This window comes from Oncorhynchus gorbuscha, linkage group LG03, assembly GCF_021184085.1.
Source record: "Oncorhynchus gorbuscha isolate QuinsamMale2020 ecotype Even-year linkage group LG03, OgorEven_v1.0, whole genome shotgun sequence".
In the NCBI taxonomy this organism is placed as follows: domain Eukaryota; kingdom Metazoa; phylum Chordata; class Actinopteri; order Salmoniformes; family Salmonidae; genus Oncorhynchus; species Oncorhynchus gorbuscha.
The window spans coordinates 83,008,788-83,026,484 of NC_060175.1; the positions used below are offsets into that span (position 1 = coordinate 83,008,788).

Consider the following 17,697-nt stretch of genomic DNA (forward strand, 5'->3'; position numbering starts at 1 on the left):
CATTCAGAGACTTGCCCTGAAGACACTCTTGCGTTGTCTTGGCTGTGTGCTTAGGGTCGTTATCCTGTTGGAAGGTGAACCTTCACCCCGGTCTGAGGTCCTGAGCACTCTGGAGCAGGTGTTCATCAAGGAGCTCTCTGTACTTTGCTCCATTCATCTTTCCCTGGATCCTGGCCAGTCTCCCAGTCGCTGCCTCTGAAAAACATCCCCACAGCATGATGCTGCCACCACCATGCTTCACGTAGGGATGGTGCCAGGTTTCCTCCAGACGTGATGCTTGGCATTCAGGCCAAAAAGTTCATTCTTGGTTTCATCAAATCAAAATCAAATCAAATGTTATTTGTCACATGCGCCAAATACAACAGCTGTAGACCTTAATGTTAATTGAGGTAATATGTAGGTAGAGGTAAAGTGAATATGTATGAATAAAAAAGAGTAGCAGCAGCGTAAAAATGGGGGTTGGGGGGAAAATGCCAATAGTCCGGGTAACCATTTGATTAGGTGTTCATGAGTCTTATGGCTTGGGGGTAGAAGCTGTTAAGAAGCCTTTTGGTCCTAGACTTGGTTTTCCGGTAACATTTGCGTGCGGTAGCAGAGAGAACAATCTATGACTAGGGTGGCTGGAGTCTTTGGATTTTTTGGGGGCATTCCTCTGACACCCGATGGTATAGAGGTCCTGAATGGCAGGAAGCTTGGCACCTGTGATGTACTGGTCCATACGCACTACCCTCTGTAGTGCCTCGCGGTCGGAGACCGAGCAGGTTCCATACCAGGCTGTGGTGCAACCAGTTCTCGATGATGCAGCTGTAGAACTTTCTGAGGATCTGAGGACCCATGCCAAATCTTTTCAGTCTCCCGAGGGGGAATAGGCATTGTTATGCCCTCTTCTCGACTGTCTTGGTGTGTTTGAACCATGATAGGCTCCACTACAGCCCCCTCGATGAGAATGGGGGTGTGCTCGGTCCTCCTTTTCCTTTAGTCCACAATAATCTCCTTTGTCTTGATCATGTTGAGGGAGAGGTTGTTATCCTGGCACCACACTGCCAGGTCTCTGACCTCCTCCCTATAGGCTCTCTCATCGATGTCAGTGATCAGGCCTACCACTGTTGTGTCATCAGCAAACTTAATGATGGTGTTGGGAGTCTTAATGATGGTGAAGGGGCTTGGGGTGGAGGATCAGCATGGCAGTTGTGTTGTTACCAACCCTTACCACCTGGGGGTGGCCCACCAGGAAGTCCAGGATCCAGTTGCAGAGGGAGGTGTTTAGTCCCGGGGTCCTTAGATTAGTGATGAACTTTGAGGGCACTATGGCGTTGAATGGTAAGTTGTTGTCAATGAATAACATTCTCGCTTTTGTCCAGCTGGGAAAGGGCACTGTGGTGTGCAATAGAGATTGCATTGTCTGTGGATCAGACCAGAGAATATTGTCCTTTAGGTGTTTTTTTTAGAACTCCAAGCGTGTTGTCATGTGCCTTTTACTGAGGAGTGGCTTCCGTCTGGCCGCACTACCATAAAGGCCTGATTGGTGGAGTGCTGCAGAGATGGTTGTCCTTCAGGAAGGTTCTCCCATCTCCACAGAGGAACTCTGGAGCTCTGTCAGGTTCTTGGTCACCTCCCTGATCAAGGCCCGTCTCCCCGATTGCTCAGTTTGGTCGGGCGGCCAGCTCTAGTAAGAGCCTTGGTGGTTCCAAACTTCTTCCATTGAAGAATGACGGAGGCCACTGTATTCTTGGGGACCTCCAATGCTGCATACAATTTTTGGTACCCTTACCCAGATCTTTGCCTCGACACAATCCTGTCTCGGAACTCTATGGACAATTCCTTTTTGCTCTGACATGCACTGTCAACTGTGGGACCTTATATAGATAGGTGTGTGCCTAATGTCCAATCAATTGTATTTGCCACAGGTGGACTCCAATCAAGATGTAGAGAGAGAGAGAGAGAGAGAGAGAGAGAGAGAGAGAGAGAGAGAGAGAGAGAGAGAGAGAGAGAGAGAGAGAGAGAGAGCGAGAGAGTGAGTGAGCGAGAGAGAGAGAGAGAGATCGAGAGAGAGCCTGCCCAATGTATGACCATATTAGAGAGACATATTTCCCCCAGATTACACAGATCCACAAAGAATTCGAAAGCAAATCCAATTTTGAAAAACTCCCATATCTTTTGGGTGAAATTCCACAGTGTGCCATCACAGCAGCAAGATTTGTGACCTGTTGCCACGAGAAAAGGGCAACCAGTGAAGAACAAACACCATTGTAAATACAACCCATATTTATGCTTATTCATTTTATCTTGTGTCCTTTAACTATTTGTACATTGTATATATATATATATAATATGAAATTTGTAATGTCTTTACTGTTTTTAAACTTCTGTATGTGTAATGTTTACTGTTAATTTTTGTTGTTTTTCACTTTATATATTCACTTTGTATGTTGTCTACCTCACTTGCTTTGGCAATGTTAACACATGTTTCCCATGCCAATAAAGCCCTTGAATTGAATTGAATTGAATTGAGAGAGAGCGAGAGAGAGTGAGAAAGAAAGAGAGCGAGAGAGAGAGAGAGAGAGAGAGAGAGAGAGAGAGAGAGAGAGAGAGAGAGAGAGAGAGCGAGAGAGAGAGAGCGAGAGAGAGAGAGAGAGCGAGAGAGTGAGCGAGAGAGAGAGAGAGATCGAGAGAGAGAGAGAGAGAGAGAGAGAGAGAGAGAGAGAGAGAGAGAGAGCGAGAGAGAGGGAGAGAGCGAGAGAGAGCGAGAGAGAGAGAGCGAGAGAGAGAGAGAGAGAGAGAGAGAGAGAGAGAGAGAGAGAGAGAGAGAGAGAGAGAGAGAGAGAAAGAGAGAGAGAGAGATAGAGAGAGAGAGAGAGAGAGAGAGAGAGAGAGAGAGAGAGAGAGAGAGAGAGAGAGAGAGAGAGAGAGAGAGAGAGAGAGAGAGAGAGAGAGAGAGAGGTGTCACAGCTGTAGACTGCATCACCACCAACACCAGCAGGGAATGGAAGCATTTTGTATTTTGTGTGTGAGAGAAGAAGCAGCAGTAGAGACTTGGACATAAAATAAGGTACTTGTTTATCTAAGTGAAAGGAGTTGCATGCAGTCATTATGAAGCTCAACATTGCCTCTGGAGTGTCCTGGTAATGTGTGACTAAGGCTGTGAAGATGAATGATTCAGTACATGCAGATCACATTCTTTACTCAGTTCTCCTCCACAACCCATCAAATGTGAGCTGACTCACCTACACATGTCTTTTCATCGGTTTGCAGGGCAAACTTCATGTGACACGCACATCTGGGGCCGTGGTCCGTCTCCTCACAGATGTGCTGGCAACCCCCATTGCCGTAGTTACAGGTCACTGCCGAGGAGCACACAGTTAAAGCAATAGGAACATGATGTACTGTCATCCATGCCTGGAGGTGTGCTGTGACATCATCACCCTCTCAACCTGTGATAAAGATGTTTAGAAACTCCTCCCGTTCACAACTTGGTATGAAGGATCTCACACCACTAAACCGTCACCTACTTAATGGAGCGGAGCTGACTGACTTCAGAGTTTCATTCTCACTGGAAGACACTAGTTCCACTTTGGAATACTGGTTCTCCAGAGTGACACAGAAAAATTGGAACGTTCATAACTGTTAAAAAGACGAATCTGGGTGTCAGTTACACTGTGAGTTTGTGGCGTGTTGAGTGTCGACATTAGCACTCTGAATACACCTGTGATGACAGAGCCAAGGCTTCCACCGCCATCTTGTCTGCACAACACTACCCCTGTGCCTTTTGGCTTTAACCTGGGCTATCGCCCCAAAAATGTAGACTTCTAAACACTTCTCCAATCATTATTCCAACATAGGCAAATCACCCATCAGCCCCGACCCCAGCCCTGAAAGGACTGGCAACAGGAAGTGTGTGGTGTCCATCACCGGCTCTTTCTCAGAAACCTGCTTCCCACTCCCTTACATCAGTTCTGTCGGTTATCTTATCGGATGCTATAAACCATTTACTGTGATAAACTGGCAGTATCATTTGGAAACAATCACTGTAAAATGGCTTTGTTTCTGACGCTGTGTGAAAATCTGTTGGTTGCGTCTGTTGAATGGTAAGTATCTTCATAACCCGACACAATGTACACATTGGCACCACATATACCATGTATTATCATGTTAGAAACCTATGTAAGATAGAGTAGATCATCATGTGGTGCCAATGTGTACATTGTGTAGAGTAATGAAGGTGGGCAATGTGGGTTGATGGAGGGGGTTCACACTTACACTTGCAGTCCCTCATGTTCCTGGTGAGCTGGAAGCCAGGCCTGCACTCGCAGGCGACGCCTCCCTTTGGTGTCTCCCGGCAGATGTGAGCACAGCCATGGTTCTTATCCATGCAGGTGGGGCTCTCCTTGGTGCCCTCTGGTCGCGCTACAGGGAGAAGAACAGGAGTTGGAGGTGACCTGATCAGAGTTTCCAACACGTACTAGGTACTAGTCCTTTCCCCGATGCCACGCCCCCTTACATGACTGAATACACACACACATGTAAATCTCCAGGGTGGATGATAGCCTGTTAGAACACACTGCATTGTGTCATGCTATAAAAACTAGCAGGAGTTGATCCTGCAGTCCTGTAAATGAGGTAATCCCTAACAAACAGAAGTAGACATTTTAACTCGCAGACAAATTCTTCAAGCTTTGAGGCAAGAAGGGCTCGGTCGGAGCGGAGAGGCCTAAAAAACACATCTACAGTATTTCCAGAGGTTTACCTCACACAAAATGGGTCCGTTTTCTGTGGATGCATGGATCCGTTATGAGTCTAAACACAACAAAGGGATGCTTTTGTTGGCCTCCATTATATAAAGTCATCTCACAATATCTGAGTGTTGTAGCGATTCTAAGCTACTCTCAAAGTGCCATGCAGATACATCATTTTTATCTCATGTATAAATGTATGAAAGTCACTTATTCAACACATCCGCAACTCAAGAGGATTCCATTCCAGGTCTCACTTGTGTTATAAATTATAACAGGAGTCAGTGGCACATCTGTTATGCCACTATGTATTACGTGTGACACCTTTAGGGATCAAAGCTGAGATTTGCCTCCATGCGATGTGAGATAATGTCACTATTACAGATGCAGTGACAAACCCCAAACCCACTGTCTCATTAAAAACCAAACCCATCTCTCATCCCCCACCCCTCTTCCTCTATGTGGTGAGCAGACACAGAGGTTGACTTAGAAATGGCACCCTATTCCCTAATTAAGTTCACTACTTTTGACTAGGGCCCGTAGGGCTTTGGTCCATAGTAGTGGCCTATGTAGGGAATAGGGTGCCATTCAGGATGCAACCCAGGCAGGAAGATGTCTCAATTGAGACTCACTGGACCTGCTGACTCTCAGAAGGATGTTTGGGTCTCCACTTCAGAGCTGTATACTGTTCTAGTCACACACATGAATATTGTAAATGTCCTATTTGATTGCATGTGTACATGCATGTAAGCACAAGGGCCCCACGTCATTCTCACAGGCCACCCATATGAAAAAGTATGCACAAACTACTGAACGTTGCTTTAGATAAAGGTGTCTGAAAAACGGCACATTATTATTATTAGTAGTAGTATTATAAATGACATGTCATAGAGGACTGCACTTTTCTGTACATAGACAATCATTCTACAGTGTGTTCATGTGACTGCCCTGTGGACATATGGGAAAATGCTATCTGTATGTGTAAATGTGTTGGCGACTCATGGCAAAGAGCCAGAACCTTGTATTATCCTCAATGACTTATTTATGTACTTTAACACCTGCCTGAATAGGCTTCTTTTGATTACACCCTCTTGTTTTCCACGTGTTCTGCCAACAAACTGCACCGGCCCTTTTATTTCGTTTCACTTAGTACGGTAGAGCTGATGTCAGAGAGACAGATATATTTCCACCTCCTCTCTACTTTTTGTCTAGTTGACGAATCAAGAATCATAGGCGATGTTGATGTCTCGCATTAGTGCTGTCCATCACCTCAAGCCTGTTAAGAGGTGATAGGATGTCAGGCTTCAGCCCTTTTGACAGGCTTCTCTGCTTGTGCTTTCCTGATCTGTAAAAAGGGGTGATGGCGAAGGCAGAAAGATGGGAGAGGCTGAGCAATCAGACATTGAGTGCAAAACAGTCCTTGGACAGAGGGTCACCTCTGAACTAAAACACCATTCCACCACCACGGCCACTGAGACAGTAAATACAGGGACAATGACTGGAGTCCACTGACCATATAACAACACACACTCTTTAAGGTGCAGCAAACCTCAGGAGGTCAGTGCAAGGGGAGACTTAACGTACCTTTCCCACTGCTCTGTGTCTGTCTGAGGGGGAGGCGAACCCAACACACAGACAGGGATAGAGTTTCCCACTGCTCCGTGTCTGTCTGAGGGGGAGGCGAACCCAACACACAGACAGGGATAGAGTTTCCCACTGCTCCGTGTCTGTCTGGGGGAGGCGAACCCAACACACAGACAGGGATAGAGTTTCCCACTGCTCCGTGTCTGTCTGAGGGGAGGCGAACCCAACACACAGACAGGGATAGAGTTTCCCACTGCTCCGTGTCTGTCTGAGGGGGAGGCGAACCCAACACACAGACAGGGATAGAGTTTCCCACTGCTCCGTGTCTGTCTGAGGGGGAGGCGAACCCAACACACAGACAGGGATAGAGTTTCCCACTGCTCCGTGTCTGTCTGAGGGGGAGGCGAACCCAACACACAGACATGGATAGAGTTTCCCACTGCTCCGTGTCTGTCTGAGGGGGAGGCGAACCCAACACACAGACAGGGATAGAGTTTCCCACTTGGCAGCCCTTAAGAGACTCAAGTTCACTTACCAGGGTCACAATATGCATCCCCCAAAATCCCCCATTCTCTCCCCACCTAGAGTATATGAGACCCCTGACCCTAATACCGCAGACTCATCCATCAATAGCGGGTGGGGCTAGGGCCAAAACCTGGCCCTGCTCTCTCTCTGAGGACCTAGAAAAGCCTAAGTGTTGACACAATAGCCCTTTTCTCCCTGGCCAAGCTATGGAACCACACATTGTGGTTCTGTTCAACTGGCTGCCAAATACCGACATTTTTTATTATTACTACTACAGCTATTATAATTTATGCGGGGTCTCTTGTTGAGAAATGAAATATAAATACATAATAGGGACGTAGAAAGAAAGAAACGGCCCGTGGAGAAGTGAGCTGGGGAAAGTTGTGACGCAACGAATAGGACTGCGGATTGCGAACACCGCCAGTCCACTAAAACAAGCCTTTGACCCATGAAACAACTTTATATGTAGAAGCCAATAAAAAATATCACAGGGCACTTTATAGACTGATCGCTGGATAAGCAATATCTGTTAAAATCATGGAGCCAGAGGGGAACCTTCCAAATGGTTACCAGGGGACAGACTGGACATTTGTTCTCACACAATTGAACATGGACAGCGATCATCGGAAACTACTGACTGCACCGGTGGAAAAAATAACACCCGACAATTAGATGCAAAGAACAGCATGAAAGAGAAAGCTTTCCCCCAGAAGCGACAACAGCTACAACAGCAGTATCCAACCAAGACAGGTCGTGACCTGCCCACCAGACACTCAGGAGAGGCTTGTAACTCAAGGACTACTGCACTGCAGTGCCACCTCAGCAGCCCAAAGCTAAAATACTGCCATCTATAACCCCCCTCTCCCTCCCAGCTCCAGACACAATAATGTCCAGGCTCAAGGCTAAGGCCTTTAAAGTGCACCGGAACACAATAAAATAAACAAAAACAAGGCCATTTGGAGACTTCTCAAGAGCTTCCAATAATACAATAATTTTCTGTGCAACTCTGACAATTACAGTACAGGGACACTTCCCTGCAAAAAAAAACCTCCTCTCTAAAGAGAAATAGAAGAAGACAGGATATAATGAGTGTAGAAATAGGCCTAGACGTGCTGCCTGGAGAACGCTTCTGTTTGTCTCAATGTTCAGACCCCATCAGTAACCACAGTTACTCCCCTCTAATGTGGTCCTTTAGATTCATCTGGAACTAAACACAATGTGCCTTTATGGGCCATTCTACACTAACACTCGTTCCTCTTATAGCACTTCATTAACACTGCCAACTAAGTGGAGCAATTTAGGAAATTGATATTACTACCTGTATTATACAACAGGTTGTAAAACGAATAGGGTACAATCATACCCCTGGACTGTTATAGTAGGATTAAGGCAGTCTTTTGTTTATGTAAATTATTTATTTGCAAATGTTTTGCAGGTTGAAACTTTCCACCTTTGGCTACAATATTGGCTACGATCCCATGTGGAAAGTGACCCTCAGCTAATGAAGAAGAAATACGTTATATACTGTAGTCCCCAATTCTCACTGAGGTGGAGACAGTTGGGCGCCTGGAACAAAGCCTCCTCACCAGCGCTTCGCAACAACATGAGGGCCTGGTCAGTAAACTTTAGGGCCATGTATTGGAAAGCTCTCCCTCACCCTCCATTTGGCAAATCTGACCGTAATTATATCCTCCTGATTCCTGCTTTACAAGCAAAAATTAAAGCAGGAAGCACCAGTGACTCTGTCAATAAAAAAGTGATCAGATGAAGCAGATGCTAAGCTTCAGGACTGTTTTGCACAGACTGGAATATGTTCCGGGATTCTTCCGATGTTATTGAGGAGTACATCACATCAGTTACTGTCTTTATCAATAAGTGCATTGAGGACATCATCCCCACTGTGACTGTACGTACATACCCCAACCAGAAGCCATGGATTACAGGCAACATCCGCACTGAGCTAAAGGGCAAAGTTGACACTTTCAAGGAGCGGGACCCTAACCCGGAAGCTGATAAGAAATCCCGCTATGTCCTCTGACGAACCATCAAACAGGCAAAGCGTCAACACAGGACTAAGATCGAATCGTACTACATCAGCTCCGACGCTTGTCGGATGTGGCAGGGCTTGCAAACTATTACAGACTACAAAGGGAAGCATATCCGTGACACGGGCCTACCAGACGAGCTAAATTACTTCTATGCTCGCTTCGAGGCAAGTAACACTGAAACATGCATGAGAACATCAGCTGTTCCGGACGACAGCTGTTCCTCTCCGCAGCCGATATGAGTAAGACCTTTAAACAGGTCAACATTCACAAGGCCGCAGGGCCAGATGGATTACCAGGACGTGTACTCTGAGCATGCGCTGACCAACAGGCAAGGGTCTTCACTGACATTTTCAACCTCTCCCTGTCTGAATCTGTAATACCAACATGTTTCAAGCAGACCACCATAGTCCCTGTGCCCAAGAACACTAAGGTAACCTGCCTAATTGACTAACGACCCGTAGCACTCACGTCTGCAGCCATGAAGTGCTTTGAAAAGCTTGTCATGGCTTACATTAACACCATTATTCCAGAAACCCTAGACCCACTCCAATTTGCATACCGCCCCAAAAGATCCATAGATGATGCAATCTCTATTGCACTCCACACTGCCCTTTCCCACCTGGACAAAAAGAACACCTATGTGAGAATGCACCATAGTGCCCTCAAAGCTCATCACTAAGCTAAGGACCCTGAGACTAAACACCTCCCTCTGCAACTGAATCATGGACTTCCTGACGGGCCGCCCCCAGGTGCTAAGGGTAGGTAACAACACATCCGCCATGCTGATCCTCAAACATGGGAAAAAGGTTGCATGCTCAGTCCCCTCCTGTACTACCAGTTCACTCATGAATGCGGCCAGGCACGACTCCAACACCATCATTAAGTTTGCTGATGACACAACAGTGGTAGGCCTGATCACCTCCTGTAGGGAGGAGGTCAGAGACCTGGCCGTGTGGTGCCAGGACAACAACCTCTCCCTCAATGTGATTAAAACAAAGGAGATGATTGTGGACTACAGGAAAAGTAGGACCGAGTATGCCCCTATTCTCATCGATGGGGCTGTAGTGGAGCAGGTTGAGAGCTTCAAGTTCCTTGGTGTCCACATCACCAACAAACTAACATGGTCCAAGCACACCAAGACAGATGTGAAGAGGGCACAACAAGACATACTCCCCATCATGAGAGTGAAATGATTTGGCATGGGTCCTCAGATCCTCAAAATGGTCAAAGACTCCAGCTACCGCATGGCAAGCGGTACCAGAGTGGCACGTCTAGGTCCAAGAGGCTTCTAAACAGCTTCTACCCACAAGCCATAAGACTCCTGAAACATCTAATTAAATGGCGACCCAGACTATTTGCATTGCCCCCCACCCCCATCTTTACGCTGCTGCTACTCTCTGTTATTATCTATGCATAGTCACTTTAATAACTCTACCTACATGTACATACTACCTCAATTACCTCGACTAACCAGTGCCCCCACACATTGACTCTGTACTGGTACCCCCTGTATATAGCCTCCACATTGACTCTGTACTGGTACCCTCTGTATATAGCCTCCACATTGACTCTGTACTGGTACCCTCTGTATATAGCCTCCACATTGACTCTGTACTGGTACCCTCTGTATATAGGCCTCCACATTGACTCTGTACTGGTACCCCCTGTATATAGCCTCCACATTGACTCTGTACTGGTACCCTCTGTATATAGCCTCCACATTGACTCTGTACTGGTACCCTCTGTATATAGCCTCCACATTGACTCTGTACTGGTACCCTCTGTATATAGCCTCCACATTGACTCTGTACTGGTACCCTGTATGTATATAGCCTCCACATTGACTCTGTACTGGTACCCTCTGTATATAGCCTCCACATTGACTCTGTACTGGTACCCTCTGTATATAGCCTCCACATTGACTCTGTACTGGTACCCTCTGTATATAGCCTCCACATTGACTCTGTACTGGTACCCTCTGTATATAGCCTCCACATTGACTCTGTACTGGTACCCTCTGTATATAGCCTCCACATTGACTCTGTACTGGTACCCTCTGTATATAGCCTCCACATTGACTCTGTACTGGTACCCTCTGTATATAGCCTCCACATTGACTCTGTACTGGTACCTCTGTACTGTATATAGCCTCCACATTGACTCTGTACTGGTACCCTCTGTATATAGCCTCCACATTGACTCTGTACTGGTACCCTCTGTATATAGCCTCCACATTGACTCTGTACTGGTACCCTCTGTATATAGCCTCCACATTGACTCTGTACTGGTACCCTCTGTATATAGCCTCCACATTGACTCTGTACTGGTACCCTCTGTATATAGCCTCCACATTGACTCTGTACTTGGGTACCCTCTGTATATAGCCTCCACATTGACTCTGTACTGGTACCCTCTGTATATAGCCTCCACATTGACTCTGTACTGGTACCCTCTGTATATAGCCTCCACATTGACTCTGTACTGGTACCCTCTGTATATAGCCTCCACATTGACTCTGTACTGGTACCCTCTGTATATAGCCTCCACATTGACTCTGTACTGGTACCCTCTGTATATAGCCTCCACATTGACTCTGTACTGGTACCCCCTGTATATAGCCTCCACATTGACTCTGTACTGGTACCCTCTGTATATAGCCTCCACATTGACTCTGTACTGGTACCCTCTGTATATAGCCTCCACATTGACTCTGTACTGGTACCCTCTGTATATAGCCTCCACATTGACTCTGTACTGGTACCCTCTGTATATAGCCTGGCTATTGTTATTTTACTGCTGCTCTTGTTATTTTTTTTTTTGTATTTTTTTTTTGTATTTTCCTTCAACTGCATTGTTGGTTAAGGGCTTGTAAGCAAGCATTTCACTTTAAGGTCTACACCCGTTGTATTCGGCGCACGTGACAAATATCATTTATTTGATTTGATTTGATTTGAAGAGTCCCACACGATAGATTGTAAAGTGATAGGACATGCTGGGGTTTTATAGGCGTAGTCAGTCTAGGTGTTTGGGCTGGTGACAGGAAGGCTTGTTGTACGACCCCAGACTACGTCATACAGGACAGAAGCCCTTGGAAGGGAGAGGGAAGCCCCATGGTCTTGACACGGCACCACTGGGACCAGGGCCTAAACATGGAGCCACCAGGCAATTAAAGCAGCATTCCTTCCTCATAGATAATAGGCCATTAAAACTTTTAACAGGAGGATAAAGATGTCAGAGTCGGAAAAGGCGGAGAGGGAGTCTGGACCGGGCCGAAGTGCGATGGGCCGGGAAGTGACAGGGCGTCCAGTGGGTCCACGTCACGGCACAGTGCCGTCCTGATGGCAAGCACATGCCCCCAAAGAGAGACGACAGAGCCATCCCACTGAGCCAAGCGCTACTGTTTGGACCCTCTGACAACCGTTGGTTCCCTTCAACTCCCAAAGGCCTAATAGTAGAAGCAGCAACATTCCCTCACTGGGAAGAGAGACAGGTCATAAATGGTCTCAGCCAGGGAAGGTGGCAGTTGATTGTGGAATATTTTCCTACAGGATACATCTGCATGTCTGTGGTTAGGATGACAGGCACCTGAGCTACCAACAAACCTAATGACATGTTAATTTACATTCTATAGCTGTGTTTCCAAAACAATCCCTGCATAGTTTCCTAATGATCCTAACTATGGTATAGCAAAGTGGTTTAAATACTTTTGGTGTAACAGACTAGATTAGACCTGATTTATTATGTGGCTGTGATTCTCTACCTGTGGGTGCATATATTCTCTATTGTTGCTGTTGACGTTGTTGTTATTGTGGTTGCTCTTATCATTGTTTCTGTTGAGGGTGTGTATCTCTTTGTGTTATTTATTGTATACAGTATGTGCATTTCTGTGTGCATACTGTGTGTGTGTGTGTGCGTGTGTGCGTGTGTGTGTGTGTGTGTGTGTGTGTGTGTGTGTGTGTGTGTGTGTGTGTGTGTGTGTGTGTGTGTGTGTGTGTGTGTGTGTGTGTGTGTGTGTGTGTGTGTGTGTGTGTGTGTGTGTGTGTGTGTGTGTGTGTGTGTGTGTGTGTGTGTGTGTGTGTGTGTGTGTGTGTGTGCGTGTGTCTGTGTGTGTGTGTGACTGCATCCATCTACAGCATATATGTGTATATTCTGCGGCACCTGCTGTGGGACATGCCCCTCTCCCCCTCACTCCTCCTCTCATCACTTCAAGGTCACCTCTCCTCTCCCAGCGGACCAAGCTTATCCATTATCCCCCTCTCCCGACAGAGAAGAACACAGAACAACATAAAGCTACACACTGCAACAGAAGGATAGCATGCCTGCACAAACAAGGAAACTACACTCTCTCTGTAATAAAAAGAGATATATTATTTCAAAGCCACATTCTTCTTTAAATCAAAGGTAGACCAGAGAGGAGAGGGAGACATGATTCATGCTGGCCCTCTGGGTAAAGCAATGACAGTAAAGCGTTAGTGGAAAAATCCCACTGGCACTAAGGCAGTCCACTGTGGCATGCTGGCCCGGCTAGCTTAGAGATGGCCTTCAACAAAACCGCACTATGAAAAGGGATGTCTGCCACAAACGAAGTATGGAGGATTCAGCAGTAGGGCAGCCAAAATTTGCTAGAGCCCAAGCCACTGATGTACAGCAGGTATATATTTGTTCAAGTGTGGGGAGCCACGGGGCCTATGACAGCCCAGTCTAGACAAAGAGGGGGTAGCAACTGAAGGTAATTTAGAGACAGAGAGAAGGAGAGCGAGAGGAAGGGAGAGAGAGGGGGAGAAAGAGAGAGGGAAAGAGTGAGGGGAGGGGGAGAGAGCATGAGGGGAGAAAGATGGGGGGAGAGAGAGAGAGAGAGAGAGAGAGAGAGAGAGAGAGAGAGAGAGAGAGAGAGAGAGAGAGAGAGAGAGAGAGAGAGAGAGAGAGAGAGAGAGAGAGAGAGAGAGAGAGAGAGAGAGAGAGAGAGAGAGAGGAGAGAGAGAGAGAGAGAGAGAGAGAGAGAGAGAGAGAGAGAGAGAGAGAGAGAGAGAGATAGAGAAAGAAGGAGAGAGAAGGCGGAGAGTGGGGGATGAGAGTGAGAGAATTTTAAAGAAAGAGCAAGAGAGAAAAAATATGAAAGCGGGAGGGAGAGAAAAAGACAGAGAATGGAGAAGAGGTGGAGTGTCCTGAACTGTAGGTGTGCCGAAGAAACAGTCTTTGATGCTGGACTAATGGTGAGACTTAATAGGTAGCCCAGAATTGGAAAATAGCCTAGTTATACGGTCGGGCTGCAGAGCAATGGTGCAGCCACTCCTGCACTTGTAAAAACAGCTCCGCGGCCAGCATACAGCCAGACAGGCAAGCAGACATGCTGAGACACAGCTCCAGGAACGACAATACAAGCCCTTCAAAGTAGGGACACCAGACAGGAGAAATAGAGGCTTTTCTTTTCACACGACTGCCATAGCCAGCCATGGCATGCCCTATTATATAATAAGAATACAAAATGATGTGTCAATGCTTTCAGAAAAGAAGCAGAAATAGAAAATAAGACTGTCCCAATAACAGTAATAGAAAGTCCTGTGTGCAATGTATAAAACAAGCACCTGACACTCTCCACGGCAATGCAGATAAATTAGAGATAGAAATTAGGGAACATTAGCTGCTACTGTGTTAAGGAAGTGTTTTACATGTCCCCTAGTGATCACTGCCACCAATCTCAGCTTTTATCAGACTAAACTAATGTAGCCGGCTAGCTGCAGTGAAGCAGCAAAACTAACTAAGTATATGATGGCACCATGTGTAATGGATTCATCACATTGACTGCAAAATTCTATGAACTGCTGCAGTTACGGCTGGACATCATGCCCTGAAGTACACATGGCGTGTTCTGCATCCGAATGCTATAATAGAATGTATCTCAAGAACTGGGCCTAAAGCTAAAGTCAATTAAAAACTTGTGTGTGTGTTCGTGTGTGTTCGGATCCGTCTGTATGTGTGTGTGTACACATGCGTCTGTTTGTGTATGCGTGTGTGCGCGCTTGCGCTCGTGTGTATGATAGACAGGATGAGAGACACTGCCAGCAAGTCTCATTGCAAAAGGGCCACAACCCCCCTGGGAAGCTAATGAAAGCTCTAACCACAGGAAGAGGTTTTCAATGGCAAAATAAACATTTCCAGGAATGGCAAGGATACTCATGTTCTACAGTTAAGGAAAGAGATTATTAGAAATTCATTGGTTGTACCCATGGTCAGGTAGTTGACTAGAAATGACTGGATGTGAATGTAGTGGTAAACGTCCAACACACTTCAAGAATATAGCAAATTGAGTGGTATTTTTAGTGGATACCAAACTGCTCTCAAGGCCCTCTCCAGGTGATCTCTTTAAACCTGATATACTGAGACTACATTGAGTTCAGTGAACAAGTATGTGTGAGTGTCATTTTCTATTTCTTTATTTAAACCAAACCATCAGGCACTGGATCGCGCTTTGCCTAGGCCTGGTGCCATGAAGCACCTGTTATCAGTTTGATTGTGTGATTGGGAGTGTGAGGTATTATTCTAACACTCATTAAAAGTTCTATCACTGTTCTCGTCTGTAATGAGTTCCCACAGAACATCTGCTCTCGGAGATTATAATTATCAGTGTAGGTATAGAAATATAATGAGGTGGGTGCTTATATTTGTCCTATTTCACAAATGTGTATTATACATGTCTGATTTGGAAATGTGTTTTTGCATATCCCAACTCTCCCTGAGACACCTTCAGTGGGGTGTCCCTCTTAGTTACTGGCCCAAACCTCTAAGCGCTAGGTTACCTGCTCCCCACAACAACCACTGCTTAAGGCATATACAGTGGCTTGCGAAAGTATTCACACCCCTTGGCATTTTTCATATTTTGTTGCCTTACAACATGGAATTCAAATATATATATTTTTTTAATGGGGGGGGGTTGTATCATTTGATTTCCACAACATGCCTACTGCTTTGAAGATGCAAAATATTTTTCATTGTGAAACAAACACAAAATATGACCAAAAAAAACTGAAAACTTGAGCGTGCATAACTATTCACCCCCCACCAAAAAAAGTCAATACTTTGTAGAGCCAACTTTTACAACAATTACAGCTGCAAGTTTCTTGGGGAATGTCTCTATAAGCTTGGCACATCTAGTCACTGGGATTTTTGCCATTCTTTAAGGTAAAACTGCTCCAGCTTCTTCAAGTTGGATGGGTTCCGCTGGTGTAGAGCAATCTTTAAGTCATACCACAGATTCTCAATTGGATTGAGGTCTGGGCTTTGACTTTTGGTGAACACCAAATATTTTTTTCTTTTAGCAATGTCTTTTTTATGGCCACTTGTCCGTAAAGCCCAGCTCTGTGGAGTGTACGGCTTATTTTATTTATTTATTTCACCTTTATTTAACCAGGTAGGCTAGTTGAGAACACCTTTATTTAACCAGGTAGGCTAGTTGAGAACACCTTTATTTAACCAGGTAGGCTAGTTGAGAACACCTTTATTTAACCAGGTAGGCTAGTTGAGAACACCTTTATTTAACCAGGTAGGCTAGTTGAGAACACCTTTATTTAACCAGGTAGGCTAGTTGAGAACACCTTTATTTAACCAGGTAGGCTAGTTGAGAACAAGTTCTCATTTGCAACTGCAACCTGGCCAAGATAAAGCGTAGCAATTCGACACATACAACAACACAGAGTTACACATGGAATAAACAAAACATACAGTCAATAATACAGTAGAACAAAAGAAAACAAAAAGTCTATATACAGTGAGTGCAAATGAGGTAAGATAAGGAAATAAATAGGCTATGGTGGCGAAGTAATTACAATATAGCAATTAAACACTGGAATGGTAGATCGGCAGAAGATGAATGTGCAGGTAGAGATACTGGAGTGCAAAGGAGCAAAATAAATAAATAAATACCAGTATGGGGATGAGGTAGGTAGATGGGCTGTTACAGATAGGCTAAGTACAGGTGCAGTGATCTGTAAACTGCTCTGACAGCTGGTGCTTAAAGCTAGTGAGGGAGATGTGAGTCTCCAGCTTCAGAGATTTTTGCAATTCATTCCAGTCATGGGCAGCAGAGAACTGGAAGGAAATTGGCTTTGGGGGTGACCAGTGAGATATACCTGCTGGAGCACATGCAATGAGTGGGTGCTGCTATGGTGACCAGTGAGCTGAGATAAGGCGGGGCTTTACCTAGCAGAGACATGTAGATAACCTGTAGCCAGTGGGTTTGGCGACGAGTATGAAGCGAGGGCCAACCAACGAGAGCGTACAGGTCGCAATGGTGAGTAGTGTATGGGGCTTTGGTAACAAAACGGATGGCACTGTGATAGACTGCATCCAGTTTGTTGAGTAGAGTGTTGGAGGCTATTTTATAGATGACATCACCGAAGTTGAGGATTGGTAGGATGGTCCGTTTTACGAGGGTATGTTTGGCAGCATGAGTGAAGGATGCTTTGTTGCGTTTAGGAAGGCCGATTCTAGATTTAATTTTGGATTGAAAGTGGTCCTATGGACAGATACTCCAATCTCCGCTGTGGAGCTTTGCAGATCCTTCAGGGTTATCTTTGGTCTCTTTGTTGCCTCCCTGATTAATGCCCTCCTTGCCTGGTCCATGAGTCTTGGTGGGCAGCCCTCTCTTGGCAGGTTTGCCATATTCTTTCCATGTTTTAATAATGGATTTAATGGTGCTCCGTGGGATGTTCAAAGTGTATGATATTTTTTATAACCCATCCCTGATCTGTACTTCTCCACAACTTCGTCCCTGACCTGTTTGGAGAGCTCCTTGGTCTTCATGGTGCTGCTTG

General features: G+C 45.7%; 1 protein-coding gene across 6 annotated transcripts in view; it reads right to left on the reverse strand.

The window, feature by feature from the left end:
• The window catches only part of LOC124032063 (signal peptide, CUB and EGF-like domain-containing protein 3), a 125,310-nt gene that overhangs the window by 42,293 nt on the left and 65,320 nt on the right, over window positions 1-17,697 (reverse strand). For all 6 annotated transcript variants that reach the window (XM_046344097.1, XM_046344095.1, XM_046344100.1 and 3 more), the window contains exons 5-6: window positions 4,258-4,404; window positions 3,225-3,341 (exon numbers count right to left, since the gene is read on the reverse strand). In XM_046344097.1, the coding sequence (XP_046200053.1) occupies window positions 3,225-3,341; window positions 4,258-4,404 (264 nt within the window). The remainder of the gene's footprint in view (window positions 1-3,224; window positions 3,342-4,257; window positions 4,405-17,697) is intronic.